The sequence below is a fragment of the Lepidochelys kempii genome, chromosome 2 (genome assembly GCF_965140265.1).
Source record: "Lepidochelys kempii isolate rLepKem1 chromosome 2, rLepKem1.hap2, whole genome shotgun sequence".
Lineage (NCBI taxonomy): Eukaryota > Metazoa > Chordata > Testudines > Cheloniidae > Lepidochelys > Lepidochelys kempii.
In genome coordinates, this window is record NC_133257.1 from 221,516,376 (window position 1) to 221,535,629 (window position 19,254).

Below are 19,254 nucleotides of genomic sequence, written 5' to 3' on the forward strand. Positions count from 1 at the left end.
CTCCTTATTTTTTTAAGCAGATCTTTTTTTCTCTTTTTCTAGAGGATGTTAAACAAGTTTTTGGCCAGACCACAATTCATCAACACATTCCATTTAACTGGAATTCAGAGTTTGTGCAGCTGCATTTTGGAAAAGATGGAAAAAGACGCCTAACGTATGCAGAGTTTACTCAGTTCTTACTGGTGGGTATAATGCAATAAAGTTTGTCATGAGTTTCACAGTTCAGGGCAACTGCATCTGTATTCCTTCTCTGTAGTCCCTTGAGGGCACGCACTCTAGGCTCCTGGCTCCTCAGCCGTCACCTCTCTTGGTAGAGTCACGCATTTCTCCCACTTCTGATGGGGATTTTTCAGGCTGCATAATACTCTGCTTACACAGTGATACTGCCAGCATGCCAGATTGCCTAAACAGGTCAGTGTCTGCGTTTTGCTTTCTCTTCAAAGGCTTATATTATAACAAAGTCATTTCTAGCAATTATAAGATACCACCCAGCCCTTTATAGGCAAGCATATTTATTTTTAAAGTGAAAGTATTCCAGAAAAAACATATTTAAAAAAAGAAAGTTACTACACACGATAAACACTTACCAGAGGTCATCCATCAGTCTTATGGCTGTCCAGTAGGCAAAAGTCCTGGATTGATGTCCCACAGTTGGACAGAATGTCCTGCTGGTTTGATGGATCAGAGAGAAGGCCTTGAGTCAGTTTAAATTCAAGCTATTTATCCAAAAGCCCTTTCTTTGTCTGTTAGTCTCTGAAGAATCCAGTTTGAACTAGTAGATGCGAGCATCAAGGTGGTGGTATTTCTCTGGAGATGTTATAACCTTAGTGAATTTTCCCTAATCAGTACCTCACTGTTAGTTCCTTGGTCACCCTGCCCACAGAACTGCATACATTCTCTGGCCCACAATGATACATAAACTTAATACAGTGAGATCTCCCAAAGATATTGGAGGTAATCGCCATGTCTGTCACAATGAATAGTAAGAAATGTGCAAGAATCACAAATAGTAAATTTAGTGAACACCATATTGGCAACATAGCCAACAATGCTGTATTTAGGCTCTTCTTACTGTCGGAAGGCTGGATTTTAGAACTTTATGCATTGGCAATATAATCTGCTTGTGGTGAAATGGTTGAATCTAGGTAGTTGTTACTTTTTTGGCACTTGAATGTGGCATGAGTATTTTTTTAATGGATCTGGCCCACTGTTTCAAGCTAATCTTTGAGACATGAGGGGGGAATACCCAGACATCAAGACATTTAAAAATTGTAGGATATCTTTCACTAGGAGAATCCAATATGTTAAATAATAATAGATGCTTGTACCAAATATTGTGCATTTTGAACTCGCTTGCCAAAACTGATATTAAGGAATGCTTCATTTGATTATCAAAATTCTGTGTTTACCAAATTTGTGTGATTTTAGTGGTAAAATACAGTAATGGTATTCCTTCTGCTGCAGACTTCTTACACACACTGTTAGTTTGATACCATTTAATAACCAAATAGTGCAACAGATAGAAAATTCTATTTATTTTTGCCTGTGCTGTGTAGAGAATAAATAAAAGATACCTCCTCTGGAGGGAATCCTTTCATGTCTATGCTTTTGGGTATATTGCTACACATAGCAAAATATCATACAAACGAAAAATCAGTAAATGATTCTGAAAAAATGATAATGCTTGCTGTAAGTAAAATGAGATGGATGGGTGCCTTGTTTGAATCCATCTTGAACATACTGAGTGCCAGTAAAGATTTTACATAATAGTTTTAAAATAGGAACCTACTTCAAGACCACAAGGTTGTATTTTTTTATTTTTCTGTTTATGCAGGGAAGTTATTTCACAGTAGGAGGTGGTATCATTTTGATGAGCAATAATTAAGATAATGCTATTGAGACAAATGTTTCAAATTGACTTTGTGAAACAGAGCCTAATTAACTCTTTGCCTGAAGAGGATGTAGGAGATCATAAATGCAATCATATTCTCTTGGTTTTAATAATGACTGTTATTGCTAAATACCTAGGCTAGACATGTATGCTGACTTTGGTAGACTGTAAATCTTGGTTCTGTATCTGATAATCCTGCTTAGTTTAGCTGCTTATTTGGAGGTTTGAAGAAAAACTCAAATTCTAGAAGAAGGTAATTGGTAATTGGATTGGTAATTGGGTATGGAGTCTCACTTGTGGGTCATCAGTGCAAATCTACCCTGGTTCTATAGTGATCAAGTGCCTTTCAAATTGGAAAGCGTTGATAGCCTGTGTAAAAAGGCTCCCAGTTCCTAGGGAGCAGGTGTCTACATCACAAAAATTCCATAATTACTGACGTTATATGCAGTGTAGGTGTAGCAGTGTTGGTCCCAGGATATTGGCGAGACGAGGTGTGTGAGGTAATATCTTTTATTGGACAAACTTCTGAAGTTGGACCAACATAAGTGGTCCAATAAAAGATATTTTCTCACCCATCTTGTCTCTATAATAACTGACAGTCACATTGGCACTTGGTAGACGTCATGGACTGAATGGGCATGGAAAGTAACTGGTGCCTTGCTACTCTGATGAGGAGGGCAAGGGGTTCCTTCTACTGCAGGGTCCAAGCACTGCTTTGTGATGGGGCTGAAAAGCTTGCATGACCAGTCTTTATGGTGGACCTCTGTGTGGGTAGAGTAGTTATTTTGACAGCACTGGAAACAGGCACCTTTTGAAAACTCTAAAATTTACTTACATAGATATATAAAAAAGGAAAAATATTAGATTCTTCTTCGAGTGCTTGCTCATGTCGATTCCATTTTAGGTGTGTGCATGCCTACGTGCACAGTTGTCGGAGATTTCTGCCTTAGCGGAATCTGTAGGGCCAGCTGTAGCGCCCTCTGGAGTGGCACGCTTATGCGGCGGTATATCAGGTGCCGCGACCCTATGTCCTCTCAGTTCCTTCTTATCACCTGTGACAGCTGGTTGGACTGCCTTGTCTTGCATCGCAAGAGCAGTAGCGGTTTCTTCATAGACTTAGTTCTACTCGTTGTATATAGTTCATAGTAGTTAGTTCTAGTGTTTAAATTAGTAGAGATCTGGTTGGGAGTTTGCCCCAAGCGGGACATGCCCCACTCTCCTGGCTTCAAGTTGTGTTCAGCGTGCAGCAGGCCGATGCTGTGGATAAATTGGAGAGAGTTTGTGGATAAATTGGAGAGAGTCCAGCGAAGGGCAACAAAAATGATTAGGGGACTGGAACACATGAGTTATGAGGAGAGGCTGAGGGAGCTGGGATTGTTTAGCCTGCAGAAGAGAAGAATGAGGGGGGATTTGATAGCTGCTTTCAACTACCTGAAAGGGGGTTCCAAAGAGGATGGCTCTAGACTGTTCTCAATGGTAGCAGATGACAGAACGAGGAGTAATGGTCTCAAGTTGCAGTGGGGGAGGTTTAGATTGGATATTAGGAAAAACTTTTTCACTGAGAGGGTGGTGAAACACTGGAATGCGTTACCTAGGGAGGTGGTAGAATCTCCTTCCTTAGAGGTTTTTAAGGTCAGGCTTGACAAAGCCCTGGCTGGGATGATTTAACTGGGAATTGGTCCTGCTTCGAGCAGGGGGTTGGACTAGATGACCTTCTGGGGTCCCTTCCAACCCTGATATTCTATGATTCTATGATCAGTGATCCCCACGACAGTTGTCTCAAATGTCTGGGAGAAAGCTACAGAAAGGACAGGTGTCGCACCTGCAAAAATGTGTGCCCTTGAACCCAGAAGGAGCAGGATACCTGCTTGAGGGCCCTCCTGATGGAGGCCGCTCTTCGCCCCGCGTCGGAGCCTTCCATCACGGAACCGACACCGAGTACATTGGCTTTGGTGCGCAGTGCACCGCTGGTGCCGGACTTGGCCCAGCACCACTCCCTCTTGCCGGTGCCAAGAAAGCGTCAGAAGAAGCAGAGTCCCTTGGCACTGAAGGACACAGGGGCCACGGGCAAAGGACCTGTGTCAGGCCATGCGCCTGCTTCGGGGCTTCATAGGGGGTACCTCTGAAGTCAGACCCTCCCAGCCCGGCCAGGGACCCACCCTGGGCAGCGGCAGGCTCTCCCAGGCTATTGTGGGGCCTTCAGTGCCCGAAGCAGTCCTGGAGGCTAAAGAGCAAAGCAGGTGCCATGGCAAGTGACTGAAGTGCCTCCGCCCCTGGCACTGAAGGGCAAGCCCACCAGGGTGCAGTATAGACTGGCGGAACATTCCTGGTTGCTGGACCATAGGCGCAGGTGTCCATTGCTGTCAGCACCAACCCCAGCTCTCCGGTAAGAAGGCCTAGGTCCCTGACGAGATCCCCACCTACCAGGTGTGGGACTCCGGATTTGAGATGCCGTACCACTGGTACCGGCGAATATCCAACCACAGGTCACCCAGGTGCTGGTCATTCTATCACAGGCGGTCTTCTTGACGTAAGTTGCTGTCCTGGAGGGGGTCGCTAAGGATCTCAGCACCGATCTTGTTCACCCTGGTACTATTCCTCAGGCAGGCAGCACTACTCACCGTCATCCTGCTGATCGCCCACCAGGATCAGCAAACAGACCCAGGCCTCAATGGTCTCGCCATGGTCGCTGGAGGGACAGTGATCAGGGTGTCTTCAGCCTGTCGCCAAGAAGGAGAGACTCTCTCCACCAACATGGGAGACTGGGACAGCACTGGCCACGGTGCTGATGCAGCAGGGACAGTGGCCCCCCCAGTGACAGTACTGGAACCCATTAGGAGTGCCGGTGATGACGATCCAATACTCCCAGCCCTCCCTGGCCTTATCGGACAAGCTGGCTGCGGCACCACCATCAGAACACGGTACCGAGATGGAGGCTGAGGTGGCACATCCAACCCAACACCGAGGGAGCCCTCCCTTGAGAAGGAGGAGGACAACACCTTCCAGCAGGCGATGCAATCATCATAGTCGTCCACGGACGAAGCGGTAGCCAGGCCATCCCACCCCAGCAGTCCACCGGACGACTTTAAGGAGCAGCAGGCCATCCTTAAGTGGATGGCTGAAAATCTTGGCCTGCAGATTGAGGAGGTCGCTGAGGAGGCTAACAACATCTTCAGTGTCATCTCAGCCACCACCCCAGCACGGGTCACATTGCCCGTCCTTCCAAGGATCCTCAAGATAGCCAAATCGTTGTGGCAATCCCCCTCCTCTATTCTGCTGACTTCCAAGAAGGTGAAAAAGAACTATTATGTCCCTGCAAAGGGCTTTGAGTATTTGTACACTCGTCCCCTTGCGGCATCACTGATCGTATCCACAGTAAATGAGAGGGACAGATAGGGCCAGGTTAGCGGGACACCAAAAGACTGGACTTGTTTGGCATGAAAGTTTACTCAACAGCCAGCTTACAGTTCAGGGTGTCTAATCACCAGGCCCTGCTGGGACGTTATAATTTCAACCTGTGGGGCTCCCGTAATAAGTTCACGGAGGCCCTCCCACAGGATCGTGCCCAAGAGTTCACTGTTTTAGTGAGCAAAGGCACAGCGGTGGCCAGAGGAGTCCCCCAGATGGTCTAGGACGCTACGGACTCATTGCATTAATGGTGGCCATGAGGCACAGCTAATGATTGCATGCCTTTGGGCTGTCCCCGGAGATTCAGGCCACAATCCAGGACCTCCCCTTTGAGGGTACAGGGCTCTTCTCCAAGCTGACTCGAGGCTCCATGGGCTTAAGGACTCCGGAGCCACCCTCTGCTCCTTGGGCCTGCATTCCCTTCAGCAGTCCAGGAAGCTGTTCCATCCTTCGTCCCCTCCTCCTCCACTGCAGTCCAGGTTGGGCTCTACAGGAGTAAGGACAAGAAGGGGCCTAAGAGGTGCTATTTGTCGTCTTCCTGCCTGGTGGCACAGCCTGACCCTCCCAGAAATCAGGGAGGCCAGAAGCAGCCGTTTTGAGGGTATGCCCGAGGACGACAGCCCAGCCAATTCACCGGATCCATCCCCCTTCTTTCTCAACCGCCTCCTCCCTCTTTGGTTGGCCTGGTCCCGTATCACATAGGACCACTGAATAGTCGATATGGTTTCTTTGGGCTATACCCTGCAATTTATAGCTGACCAACCCTCCCAACCCCATTTCCCGTCCCTCTTCAGGGACCCTTCTTACGAGCACCTCCTTGTTCAGGAGGTTGAAAACCGGTGCCTGGGGGCAGTGGAAGAGGCTCCTGGGAACATGGAAGGAAGAGGATTCTACTCCTGCTATTTCCTAATTCCGAATGCAAAAGGGGGCCTCAGACCTATCCTAGACCTGCATCGCCTCAACACATTTCTCAATAAGTTGAAGCTTCGCATGGTCTCCCTGGCCTCCATCATTCCCTCCCTGGATCCAAGATATTGGTACGCCGCCCTCGATTTAAAGGATGCACATTTCCATCTTCCCGGGGCACCGGCGCGTCCTCCCTTTCATGTTGGGTCAGCGCCACTACCAGTTCACGGCGATGCCCTTTGGTCTCTTGGCCTCGAGGGTGTTCACAAAGTGTATAGCATCAGTGGCCGCTTACCTGTGACATCAGGGAGTCCAGATTTACCTGTACCTTGATGTTAATAAGATTAGGTGCAAAGGCATCTCGATCTGGTCTGTTCCACCACCACGTCCTGGGGCTGATAATAAACGAGAAAAAGTCAACCCTCACTTGAGTGCAATGCATAGAATTTATCCGGGTAGTTCTCAACTCCACTCAGGCCAGAGCCTTCTTCCCCGAGACTTGGTTCCAAGCAATGGGGGACCTCATCTCGGGCCTGCGAGCCCACCCACTCACCAAAATCCACACGTGCCTGAGACTGTTGGGTCACATGGTGGCATGCACGTACGTGGTCCGGCACGCATGACTCTGCCTCATTCCCCTACAGGCATGGCTGGCATTGGTCTATGCCCCCAACCGACACAGCATGGACCAAGTGGGTCAGGATTCCCGACAGCATACTGTTGTCTCTCATCCGGTGGCAGGATCCCACATAGGTGCTGGAAGGAGTTCCCTTCCTGACCCGGGCCTTGTCTCCAATGCTTCAGATCTGGGATGAGGAGCCCACTTGGGCAATCTCAGTACCCAAGGTCATTGGTCCAGTCACGATTTCTTTCCTGCATATCATTGTCAGGGAACTCAGGGCATTTGGCCTAGCTTGCCAATCCTTTCTACCTCATATACAAGGCATGGTGGTTGAGGTCCTGGTGCACAACATGGCTACAGTCTTCTATATCAACAGGCAGGGTGGAACCAGGTTGTCTGCCATCTGCCAGGAAGCCCTCTGGCTCTGGGACTTCTGTCTGCAGCATAACATCTGTCTTATAGCTACTCACCTTCCAGGGAGCAAGAACGCTTTGGCAGATAGCCTCAGCAGAATATTCTTGTCTCTCCACAAATGGTCCTTTCATCTGGAGGTGCTCAGTTCCATCTTCCACAGATGGGGAACTCCCCGGGTGGATCTGTTCGCATCCAGGCAGAACAGAAAATGTCACATTTTCTGCTCAATTTGGGGCATGGACAGAGGATCCCCGTTGGACGCCTTTCTGCTCCTGTGGTTGGGGGCTCTGATTTACGCCTTCCCTCTGGTGCCATTGCTGCCCAGGGTCCTCATGAAGATCAAACAAGACAAGGCAAAGGTCATCCTCATAGCGCTGGCTTGGCCACGCCAACACTGGTTCAGTATTTTGCTGGACCTCTCAGTGGCAACCCCGTTCCGGCTGACGCTCAGGTTGGACCTATTGTCCCAGAGCCACGGCAGTCTTCTGCACCCAAACCTGGCGGCACTACATCTGATGGCTTGGCTGCTGCATGGTCTCCTTCTCCTTCCACCTGGGCTGTGGCCAGCCCAATGATCTTGCTCTTTGCGCCTACAGCAGCAGTTCCGATGTGCGGCAGGGCAAAGATTTCACTTTGGCTGTGCACTGGACAGCTGAGAGGCATCTGGGGTGAAGGTGAGGTAGTTGGTTAAGTTGCCATCATGTTTGTTGGAGGCTCCAGGTGACCAGAAGTCCTGGGATTTTACTGAAACAGTCTGCTCAATTTCAACATAATTGTGACACTGCAGCAATTTTAGTAAATTGGTATATCTAGTTACCCAGTTCATGTAGATATGATGTCATTACTATCCTTTGCCTTACAGCATTGTGCCCTTACGTTGTAAATGCTGAAGCTATGGCAGAAACTATTCTTGGCACAGATTTGAGTTACTCTTCACATGTGTAGAAATTTTGCTTTGAATTTCCTAACCTTTGGTACTCAGTTTTTCCTCCTGACCTTCTCTCTGTATGTGAGTCAGTCTCCTTGGTCTAAGGTCTAGACCTTGGACCTTAGGCAGCAGGATACCACAGTGGATGCCAAGTTACCTCTTGGCATTCCTGATGTATAAATACTTTTTATATTACCCTTAACTTGGACCAGATGGGTTCCTTAATGTACTGCAGCTACTGTTTTGTAAATATTGCTTGCTGGTTTTTAGTGAAATCTAAGATTAAAAGTAGTTCATATTTCTTGCCATCTATCCACTCTCATTCCTCTGGAACACACACTTTTTCCATATTCATATTCTATTAGTGCAGTTTAATTAATCCTCATTTCTGACACAAGAAAGCTAGATGAACATTTAATCAACAAGCTTTATTCTAAATGCAAGAGGAATTGAGATCTATTCTTGTTGTAAACAAGTGATGCTCAGACCTAAGTGGTTCAGGAGCCAGTTCACGATCAGAAAGAGCCACAGTAGTGTGAATTCATTGTTTCATTTACTATTTTATTGATATAAGTCTCACAGCAGAATGATTGACCAAGTATTTTACAGTTGGTTAATAACAAAGTAAAAACATCCTGATTGGTTAATAATTAAATCTCACCGTGTTTTAATATCATGTGCTGCAAAGCCACAGGAGACGCATTAAAGAGCCACTTGCGGCTCACAAGCTTCAGTCTGAGTTTCACTGCTCTAAACAAATAAAGAGCTTCCTCTGTGAGATGCAGTTCCTCATGACTTGGACAAGGCTTAAATACTAAGATCTGCTTCAAGAACAACCATCTCAAACCCAACCCCAGAGTTTAAAATCGATTGATTGATCAGCTTTTGTGTTGGCTAATGTATAGGTCTGTCAAACGCATTTAAACATTAGCTAGGGTTTTGGTCAGTTTTGGCATGCTGGTTGATGAGATAATAATACCTGTAAATGAGACCTCACAATCAGCTGCAGTGGAAAGGATTGTGTTGCAGCTAATGAATGCAAGTCAATTGGAAATATCAGCCGTACCTGAAAATAAATCTCTACATAACTGGAAAATGAATTATGTTTTTAATTAGCTGTATGGGAAAGCTGAGGTGAAATTCTAGGTGGGAAATCCTTTCATTAAAACTCTGGTTCCAGGGTGCCTGTGACTGTGCAAATTAATTTTGCATAAACAGTTATTGTAGCTTGTTGAAATTCAGGCTCCTATCATCAAGGGATAAACTTGTTTTTTAAGGTATGTGTAGGGATTACAGAAACTTTAATCTAGGGAGGGTTCAGTGGGTAAGTATTTTGCATTGAGAAGCAATTAAGTTTGTTTTTCTTATATAGCTGCTTTTCACCCATATTTTCTAAGCAGTCTTAGGGTGAAAGATGTGAAACACCTCTCAGCTTGATTAAAAAGCAAAATTTATTTGCAAATTAAGTTTATTTACAGTTGGTGTTTAGTGGTACCATTTTGCTTATTTTATTTTATTTTATTTTATTTTATTTTTTTGATATCCTATCACTTCTCCCAGACTAATGCTAGTGGCTACTGAGCATACTTTTGAAGTATAATTAGTCATGCTGTGAAATGTCTTAACTTTCAGGCTTTGAGATGGCTAGATTGCGTACACTTTTCTTTTAAATTAAACAGTTTAGAATTTTACATTGTTATGAAATCTACTGATGTTAAACAAGTATGTTCCTTATGATGGTATTTATATACCAAATCTGGCTTTCCTTTGCTGTTTTTTGTAACGAAGCTTTAATTTTATTGTGTAACTATTCCCTGAATATACTTTTCCACCACCTCTTCACTTTGCTGATGTTTTGGATGGCAGTGAGGGACAGAGGACAATTGCTCTTTCCATTTAATTCTGAAAGAAGATGCTTGTCTGACTATCTCAGATTAATCATACCCATAAAAACTGGGTTAAAATCCTTGCAGTGAGCGTGGAGGGGTGTGGATAGTTTTCTCCAAATCTTGAGAATGTGCTCAAACCATTTAGGGTACATCTACATAGCAAAGAAAAACCTGCTGCTGGCCCGGGTCAGCTGACTTGAGCTCATGGGGCTCAGGCTGCAGGCTGTTTCATTGCTGTGTAGACTTCTGGCCTCCGACTCAGGTCCTAATCAGCTGATGTAGGCCAGCAGTGGGTTTTTTTTTTTTTTGCTGTGTAGACATACACATAGAGTTTCTAAACTGTGCAGAGGAAAAACCTTTGATCACACAGAATCCCCGTCATCAGGTCAGGATGGGTTTGCTGAGTAACTGTTCACAAATTGGACGTGTGTGTGTGCGTGCGCGCATAAGGGGTGTGTCATGGTCCATAGGAACCACAAGTGCTTTTATGCCTTCCTCAGCTGTCATCTGCTCTTCCCCATTTGGCCAGCTGTTGGGGCATGGGGTCAGGTGGCAGCATTATGTGCTTTGCCCTGTACTATTACTGTGTTAACCAAGTTGGGTAATTCTTCTCCCTAGTTAAACCTGCCCAGCACGTGCGGAGCATAGAGAAACGGTGTTGGCAAGATAAGGATGAGGGAAATAGGATTGTACAGGAGGCCCTCATTAGTAGGTCACCTGCGGCCTGATGAAAAATGGGTCCTTGGATCCTGGTCATTATATCCCGTGGATAGTGCCTTGTTGTCCTGTGGTGAGACATTGTGCTTGTCCATTACTACATTCTCATACCGACATTAGTATTATGGTACTGCTGTAAAGTTTTTAATAATCCCTGTGGCTATCAAATTAGGGCATAAACTGCTACCCTGACAATGAACTAATTTACAATCAGAAGCAAGGAAATGTAGCAGGACAGGCTGGAACTGTGTCCTGCACACTCCCTGCCCTACCTTGACATTTCAGTGTACATAGTCAGGACTTGCTCTTTATACTTTATGGCAGGTTGTGCCTAGGTCCTGTGGCAGGGCTCCCTGATTTATGCAGCACTGCAGTGCTGAATTCTGCCAATCCAGAAATTCTCTGGCAGTTTGAATAAAAAAAAAAGATGTTTTAAATGTATTTAAATAAGAGAGAAGACGACCCTCTTTAGCATGTTCCAGATATTCATTTTGAATATTCATGGTGTTACTGCAATGGATGCAAAAAATGAGCATGTTCATATGCTCGATGGTATTCAACAGGGGTACAAGAATTTTTGTGTCCAGTTCATCATCTGAGCTCCGTGCAGGCAAACTCCCAAGTTGCTGCCTGCCTCAAGTTGACAAACTTTGTTTTCTTGCACTCTTCCCATCTAAAGCCTTCCCAAACTGCTTGCTTCAACATTTGTTATAATAAATGAAATTATAGTCATAGCCAGGCTGAAGCAAGAACTGACATGGCCACCTTCAGCCAGTGAATGTTGTTGCTGAATTATAGCATCCCCTCCCTAGCCTCCCCGCAGGGGGCTGTAGCGTAAAGGAAATGTGACAGACCTGGAATCGTAACTCAAATTTTATGGCTAAAATATTGTAACCTCCATAAGCATTTCTCATTAGAACCAGAAATTTTTGAATAGTTTAGTGGGTGAATTAGAGTATTGAAACATTTAGCAGTGCTCATTTTTTGCCTAACATATTATCTTGCTTCCTCATAACTTGAAGACCAGGTACAAATTCTAAAGATGTTGATTAGAAATTAAATTAAAACTGTTTCAGAAGCCCATGAGGCCAGGATGTAAGAAGTCGTGGCACAAATATTGTATTTGCCATTTGTTTCCTATTCTTTATCCCACTGAATACTGGTGTTGCCTATGAGACAAATACTGATTTCCTCTACTTATTATTGAAGACATTGCACCTTTAAAAGCAGCATAATAGTGAATCTTGATTAGTACAAGGTCTCAGTTTAATTTGACTTTTTAGAATGTTTTTTAAAAATGTGAGTTTTGGAGAGAATAGCAAAGTGCATCTGTCCCATTGCAAGACAAGTTCAGTATCTAGGAAAGCACTCCACACCAATTCATTTAAGCTGTGGCTTAGAAATAAGCAATATCCTTCCAGGGAAAAGACATTTTAATGAGATTTGAAGCTGCAAGGGATAACATTGTAGTAACTGCTGGAATGTCTGCATTTTCCCCCTTTTCCCATTAAAAGGGATTAATCCTAAACAGGGGAGTCTACCTGTCTGTGTCTTCACTGTCACTATGTGTTGGACAATGTCAAAGATTTTCAGTTGGTTTTGTAGTAAGTCAGAATCTGTAACTTGTCCTATGCTAAGTTTGGATTTTGTTGGTGTAGTTTAGTCATAAAAACCTCCAGTTTTTCACCGAAAGGAGAAAAACAATCTGCCTGCTGCAAGGAGCAGGATGTAGATGACTGTAGGAGAAGATGTAATTTTGTAATTTTTGGAGTGATTACTTGTCATGTGTCTCTTCTCCTCTCCCCCCCGCCCCCCGAGTACATTTGAGTCACAAGCTGTGAAAACATTGAGTGCTGCTATCAGGTAAATCAAATGATTGATATCCATCTACTATTAATGCTGATATCTTGAAAGGTGATCGTGGTTCGGTAGCAGTGGAAATAACAACAAAGGTGTGGTGATGCAAAGCTTTCTAAACTGGCTTCTAGTTTGATTTTACCTTTTTCACTACAGCATTTGACAAATAAGAGACCTTCTGTTTTAAAAGAAATAAATAAAGATGCCTTGTGAAGGAATATTCACATTCTCCTCCTTGCAGAGATCATTTGTGGGAGCTGAACACAGACAAATATAATTTTACAAAGATTTGATTGACCTACTCTAAAACTTACAGTAAACTGATAAATGCTCTCTGATGTGACACCTTTGGTTACATTGAAATACATAAATAGGAGCACACCTGTATGGTCTTTTGAAACTCTTGCTCACATTTCTCTGGTAAACGAATTGCAGAACCTAAAGGGAAGCTAGTGAGAAGTAAGCTAGGGTGTGAATTTAAAGCCCAAATTCTGCACTCACTCCTTTTGTGGACACTTCTGTTTCATGCTAAGTGTGTCTGCACAGGAAGTTAGGGCAGAATAGTTATTTGCACTTATAGCTATTCCACGTTAGCTATTCTTGGCTCTTCCCTGCATAGACAAGCCCAGAGAAGGAAGAGAATTTTGTATTTGAGATGTAGAAAAATATTAGTGGAGACCTTATTTGAGGTTGAACAATAATAAATGCAGAACTCTGTCCCTATCTGGGGGGAGGACAACATGTAACTCTCTTTTGTAGAGCATCAGGTATGCTGTGGATTTTAACTTTTAATGTACATAATACAGCTAAAGCAAAATATAACTTTGTTTTAATGCATTTTCAGGAGATACAGTTGGAACATGCAAAACAAGCATTTGTGCAGCGAGACAATGCTCGAGCTGGAAGAGTCACTGCCATTGACTTCAGGGACATTATGGTCACTATCCGGCCACACATGTTGACACCATTTGTAGAAGAATGTCTAGTAGCAGTAAGTTGTGCATAGCTTATTTGTACTGTCATAGAGATCAGGGTCTCATTGTGCAAACGCAGAGACAGTCCCTTCCCCAAATTTATTACTCTGTTTGCACCCTGTGCCCATCACTTGATACATAATTGTCCACATACACAAACTTAGACTCTCATCTCAGGCTATCTCTCTTCAGAGATCCTCCTGTCAATTCCTCACACAAGAGCCCAAGCAAATTATGAATGGTGAAAAACCTTGGGCTGTGTCATACCAACATATTGTTCTGTCGTGGCAAATTGTACTCTATTCCAACAAGCCATTGCTCCACCTGAGCAATCGTTCTTGAAATATTTGTTTTGTTAGCTTAAAGTTCCACTAAGAGCTCACAATTGTGTGTCGTATCTGGAACAGTGAAAGCTGGGAATTGTCACTAGAAACTGTTGAAAGAGCTTTTCAAACCATATTATAGAATGAATAGAAATTAGATAAGACTTGGGTTGGTTCATCCAGTCTATTCTGTGGCAGTTTGGGTTTATTCCCTATAATATATTCCTCCCCCTCCCCCAATACTTTTCCATTCAGATTTTAAATGTATCACCCACTACACTTTCCACCCCTTCCTTTGGTCAGTGATTCCAGCCTTGTGCTGAATATCTTAATTTTGGACTAATTTGGTCTATATCTTTGTGGTAGTGCCTAGATCTGAACCTGCTACTGTGGGTGAGGTCTCTTCAGAGCCGTGTAGAGAGGGTTGCCTCTGCATATCCAACCTAACAATGACTTGCATGTGTGTCTTTTTCTTTTCCCCCATCTCCTGTGACATATCTCCTGTTTTCAGTGGTCAGAAATGTGCTAGGTTATGAATGCTGTACTTAAATTATATTGTACTGAATGTACTTATTGTATTTAACCAACACAGTGTGCTCTGAATTGAAATGTTTGGGTTAACCATTTTTAAAATGTGTTTTGATTAAGTTTTTCTGTGTATCTATAAGTTTTAAGATTTTCTCAATTGAAGAAATAAACCAACTTATGAAATATGTCCAACTGAAACAGTATTGAAACTTGAACTCTGTAAATTACTGCTGGTCATGTTGTTATAATCCTGCATATGTATTTGTTTAGGCTTCTAGGGGTGGGGTGAGTCTTACATTCTGGTTATGATTAGTTTCAGTAACATAAGACTCTTTCATATGGCTATTTATTTTGCATTTAAAAAGAAATCCCTTGCTACTGTCGTTGTTGTAAACTAATGTTGTTTCAAAGCTTTATTCAAAGATTTTCTTGATCCTAAAGTGTTGCAAAACGGTTAAAATAGCTCCTCTCCTTCTCTCTTTTTTTACTCTCTCTGTTGCAGGCTGCTGGAGGTACCACTTCCCATCAGGTCAGCTTTTCCTATTTTAATGGATTTAATTCCCTTCTTAACAACATGGAGCTCATTAGGAAGATCTACAGTACTCTGGCTGGAAATAGAAAAGATGTGGAAGTGACTAAAGGTTAGTAGAAATGTTCTGATTGTGCAGTCGGAGCATTGGCTTGGGGGAGGGAACTCGTTCATGTGCTTTTTAAAGCAAACAAACAAACAAACTTGTGCCTGTGTTTTCAGCTCTTTGTGGTGTATTGTTCAACCATTCATGCTCCTGTTTAGTCCACCCTCCGGGATTTCCATTTTGTTACCGCCAGGGAGAAAGTCCTAGGAAACTGAAGATGTCTGCGGGGGAAGGGAGCTGGGTGAGGAGAGAATGTAAAGATATTCAAAGTCTTCAAAAACTTCCTAGGACTCCTGCCAAATTGGCAGCCTATTAAAACTGACCTTCAAGGGTAGTTAAAGAATTCCATAAACTTGTAGTGGCGGCATAGTAAGCTGATCTACAAGCTTGGAACAAGATGTTATCTGCTCTATCTAATCGCTTTTATAGAGAATTCCCTCTGCAACACCAAAGCTTCATTTAATGTGGCCTACTGGGACATATACATGAAAAGGTCCACATCTTTGTTCATGGGGTGTTTGGATTTGTTGTTGTTGTTTTTTCTCCTCGGACCCACAACTGATTGGTACCGTATGTCAGATATCTTAAATCCTGCTGATGGCACTGAGTTTGAAAACCAGAAAGCTACTCTATTTCCATGCTTGATGTAGAATTTAAAACATACATTTACATTGTGGTAGGAGCACTTTTTGCAGTGTCTTGGTTTAATACTAAAATGAATGATGACTCTGGGATGCTCGGGGTGTTCTGTTTTGGTTTGATTAGTTTTCCTCTCTCATATATTTTTATTCTGTTGTAGAGGAGTTTGTTCTGGCAGCTCAGAAATTTGGTCAGGTTACACCAATGGAAGTTGACATCTTGTTTCAGTTAGCAGATTTATATGAGCCACGGGGGTAAGTAGAAATTATCTCTCTCTCTGTCTTTTTTTTTTTTTTTTTTTTTAAAAAAACAGTGGGAAGTGGGGAAGTCTAGAACACTGCCTAGAAGTACAGGTAACTTATAGTTGTTTAAAAACCCTCTGTTTAATGTAAATTTCAGTTTAGTGTTTGCTTGGTCCTCACAGACGTATGACACTAGCTGACATTGAAAGAATTGCTCCTCTGGAAGAGGGAACACTGCCCTACAATCTTGCTGAGGCTCAGAGACAGGTAAGAAAAGAAGCTGTAATGATGCTTTTAGCATACTTTTTTATTCCTTCCACCCTCTCAATGCCCTGCTCTTCTCTTCTTGTCTGAGTTAGCCATGTTTCCTTTCTTTTGCACTTTATAACCTAAAGAACAAAGGGTATTGTTGGAATCTTCACTTTAAACACCCCCCCGTCCCTCCTCCCCCTTTCATCCAAAACAGTTGCTAATTTTTTACTCTTGCCATTTAAGAAGTTGAAATGTGATAGATTTGATTGTAAGGATAAAACAAAAGTGTAAAAGTGTCATCTAACCACTTACAAAAAGATGATGTATGCTCACTTACTAAAGAAGTTTAACCCTCCCTGATTATCTCCCTCAAAGTAGTTTTTAATGAGGAAGGAAGACTTTCTGACTTCCGGTTTCAGAGTGGCAGCCGTGTTAGTCTGTATCCGCAAAAAGAAAAGGAGGACTTGTGACACCTTAGAGACTAACACATTTATTTGAGCATAAGCTTTCCTGAGCTACAGCTCACTTCATCGGACTCATTCAGTGGAAATACAGTGGGGAGATTTATATATACAGAGGACATGAAACAATAGGTGTTACCATACACACTGTAAGGAGAGTGATCAGGTAAGGTGAGCTATTACCAGCAGGAGAGAGGGGGGAAAAAGCCTTTTGTAGTGATAATCAAGGTGGGCCATTTCCAGCAGTTGACAAGAACGTCTGAGGAACAGCGGGGCAGGGGGAGATAAACATGGGCAAATAGTTCTACTTTGTGTAATGCCCCATCCACTCCCAGTCTTTATTCAAGCCTGAGTTAATTGTATCCAGTTTGCAAATTAATTCCAATTCAGCAGTCTCTTGTTGGGGTCTGTTTTTGAAGTTTTTATGTTGGAGAATTCCCACTTTTAGGTCTGTAATCGAGTGACCAAAGAGATTTGAAGTGTTCTCCCACTGGTTTTTGAATGTTACAATTCTTGGTGTCTGATTTGTGTCCATTTATTCTTTTACGTAGAGACTGTCCAGTTTAGCCAATGTACGTGGCAGAGGGGCATATATCCCATTGGTAGATGTGCAGGTGAACGAGCCTCTGATAGTGTGGCTGATGTGATTAGGCCCTATGATGGTGTCCCCTGAATAGATATGTGGGCACAGCTGGCAACGGGCTTTGTTGCAAGGATAGGTTCCTGAGTTAGTGGTTCTGTTGTGTGGTGTGTGGTTGCTGGTGAGTATTTGCTTCAGTCACAGAAACAACTCTGACATCATAATCGAAAAGGCTGACAAAGGAGGTGCTGTCGTCGTCATGAATGAGTCAGAATATGAACAAGAGGCTGTTAGGCAGCTCTCCAACACTACTTTCTACAAGCCATTACCCTCTGATCCCACTGAGGGTTACCAAAAAAAACTACAGCATTTGCTCAAGAAACTCCCTGAAAAAGCACAAGAACAAATCCACACAGACACACCCCGGAACCCCAACCAGGGGTATTCTATCTGCTACCCAAGATCCATAAACCTGGAAATCCTGGGCGCCCCATCATCTCAGGCATTGGCAACCTGACACCAGGATTGTCTGGCTATGTAGACTCCCTCCTCAGGACCTATGCTACCAGCACTCCCAGCTATCTTCGAGATACCACTGACTTCCTGAGGAAACTACAATCCATCGGTGATCTTCCTGAAAACACCATCCTGGCCACTATGAATGTAGAAACCCTCTACACCAACATTCCACAAAAAGATGGACTACAAGCTGTCAGGAACAGTATCCCCGATAATGTCACGGCAAACTTGGTGGCTGAACTTTGACTTTGTCCTCACCCATAACAATTTCACATTTGGGGACAGTGTATACTTTCAAATCAGCGGCATTGCTGTGGGTACCCACATGGCCTCACAGTATGCCAACATTTTTATGGCTGATTTAGAGCGCCACTTCCTCAGCTCTCATCCCCTAATGCTCCTACTCTACTTGCATTACACTGATGACATCTTCATCGTCTGGACCCATGGAAAAGAAGCCCTTGAGGAATTCCACCATAATTTCAACAATTTCCATCCCACCATCAACCTCAGCCTGGACCAATCCACACAAAAGATCCACTTCCTGGACACTACGGTGCTCATAAGTGATGGTCACATAAACACCACCCTATACCGGAAACCTGCTGACCACTATGCCTACCTACATGCCTCCAGCTTTCACCCTGACCACACCACACGATCCATTGTCTACAGCCAAGCTCTGCGATACAACCGCATTTGCTCCAACCCCTCAGACAGAGACAAACACCTACAAGATCTCTATCAAGCGTTCTTACAACTACAATACCCACCTGCTGAAGTGAAGAAACAGATTGACAGAGCCAGAAGAGTACCCAGAAGTTACCTACTACAGGACAGGCCCAACAAAGAAAATAACAGAACGCCACTAGCCATCACCTTCAGCCCCCAACTAAAACCTCTCCAACGCATCATCAAGGATCTACAGCCTATCCTTAAGGATGACCCATCACTCTCACAGATCTTGGGAGACAGGCCAGTCCTTGCTTACAGACAGCCCCCCAACCTGAAGCAAATACTCACCAGCAACCACACACCGCACAACAGAACCACTAATCCAGGAACCTATCCTTGCAACAAAGCCCGTTGCCAACTGTGCCCACATATCTATTCAGGGGACACCATCATAGGGCCTGATCATATCAGCCACACTATTAGAGGCTCGTTCACCTGCACATCTACCAATGTGATATATGCCATCATGTGCCAGCAATGCCCCTCTGCCATGTACATTGGCCAAACCGGACAGTCTCTACGTAAAAGAATAAATGGATACAAATCAGACGTCAAGAATTATAACATTCAAAAACCAGTGGGAGAACACTTCAAATCTCTTTAGTCACTCGATTACAGACCTAAAAGTGGCAATTCTTCAACAAAATTGAACTGGAATTAATTTGCAAACTGAATACAATTAACTTAGGCTTGAATAAAGACTGGGAGTGGATGTGTCATTACACAAAGTAAAA

General features: G+C 43.8%; 1 protein-coding gene across 2 annotated transcripts in view; it reads left to right on the forward strand.

Moving 5' to 3' along the window:
• Positions 1–19,254, forward strand: part of SLC25A13 (solute carrier family 25 member 13) — a 131,793-nt gene that overhangs the window by 70,409 nt on the left and 42,130 nt on the right. For both annotated transcript variants that reach the window (XM_073333879.1, XM_073333880.1), the window contains 5 exons: positions 43–182; positions 13,477–13,623; positions 14,960–15,098; positions 15,892–15,985; positions 16,156–16,240. In XM_073333879.1, coding sequence (XP_073189980.1) covers positions 43–182; positions 13,477–13,623; positions 14,960–15,098; positions 15,892–15,985; positions 16,156–16,240 — 605 coding nt within the window. The remainder of the gene's footprint in view (positions 1–42; positions 183–13,476; positions 13,624–14,959; positions 15,099–15,891; positions 15,986–16,155; positions 16,241–19,254) is intronic.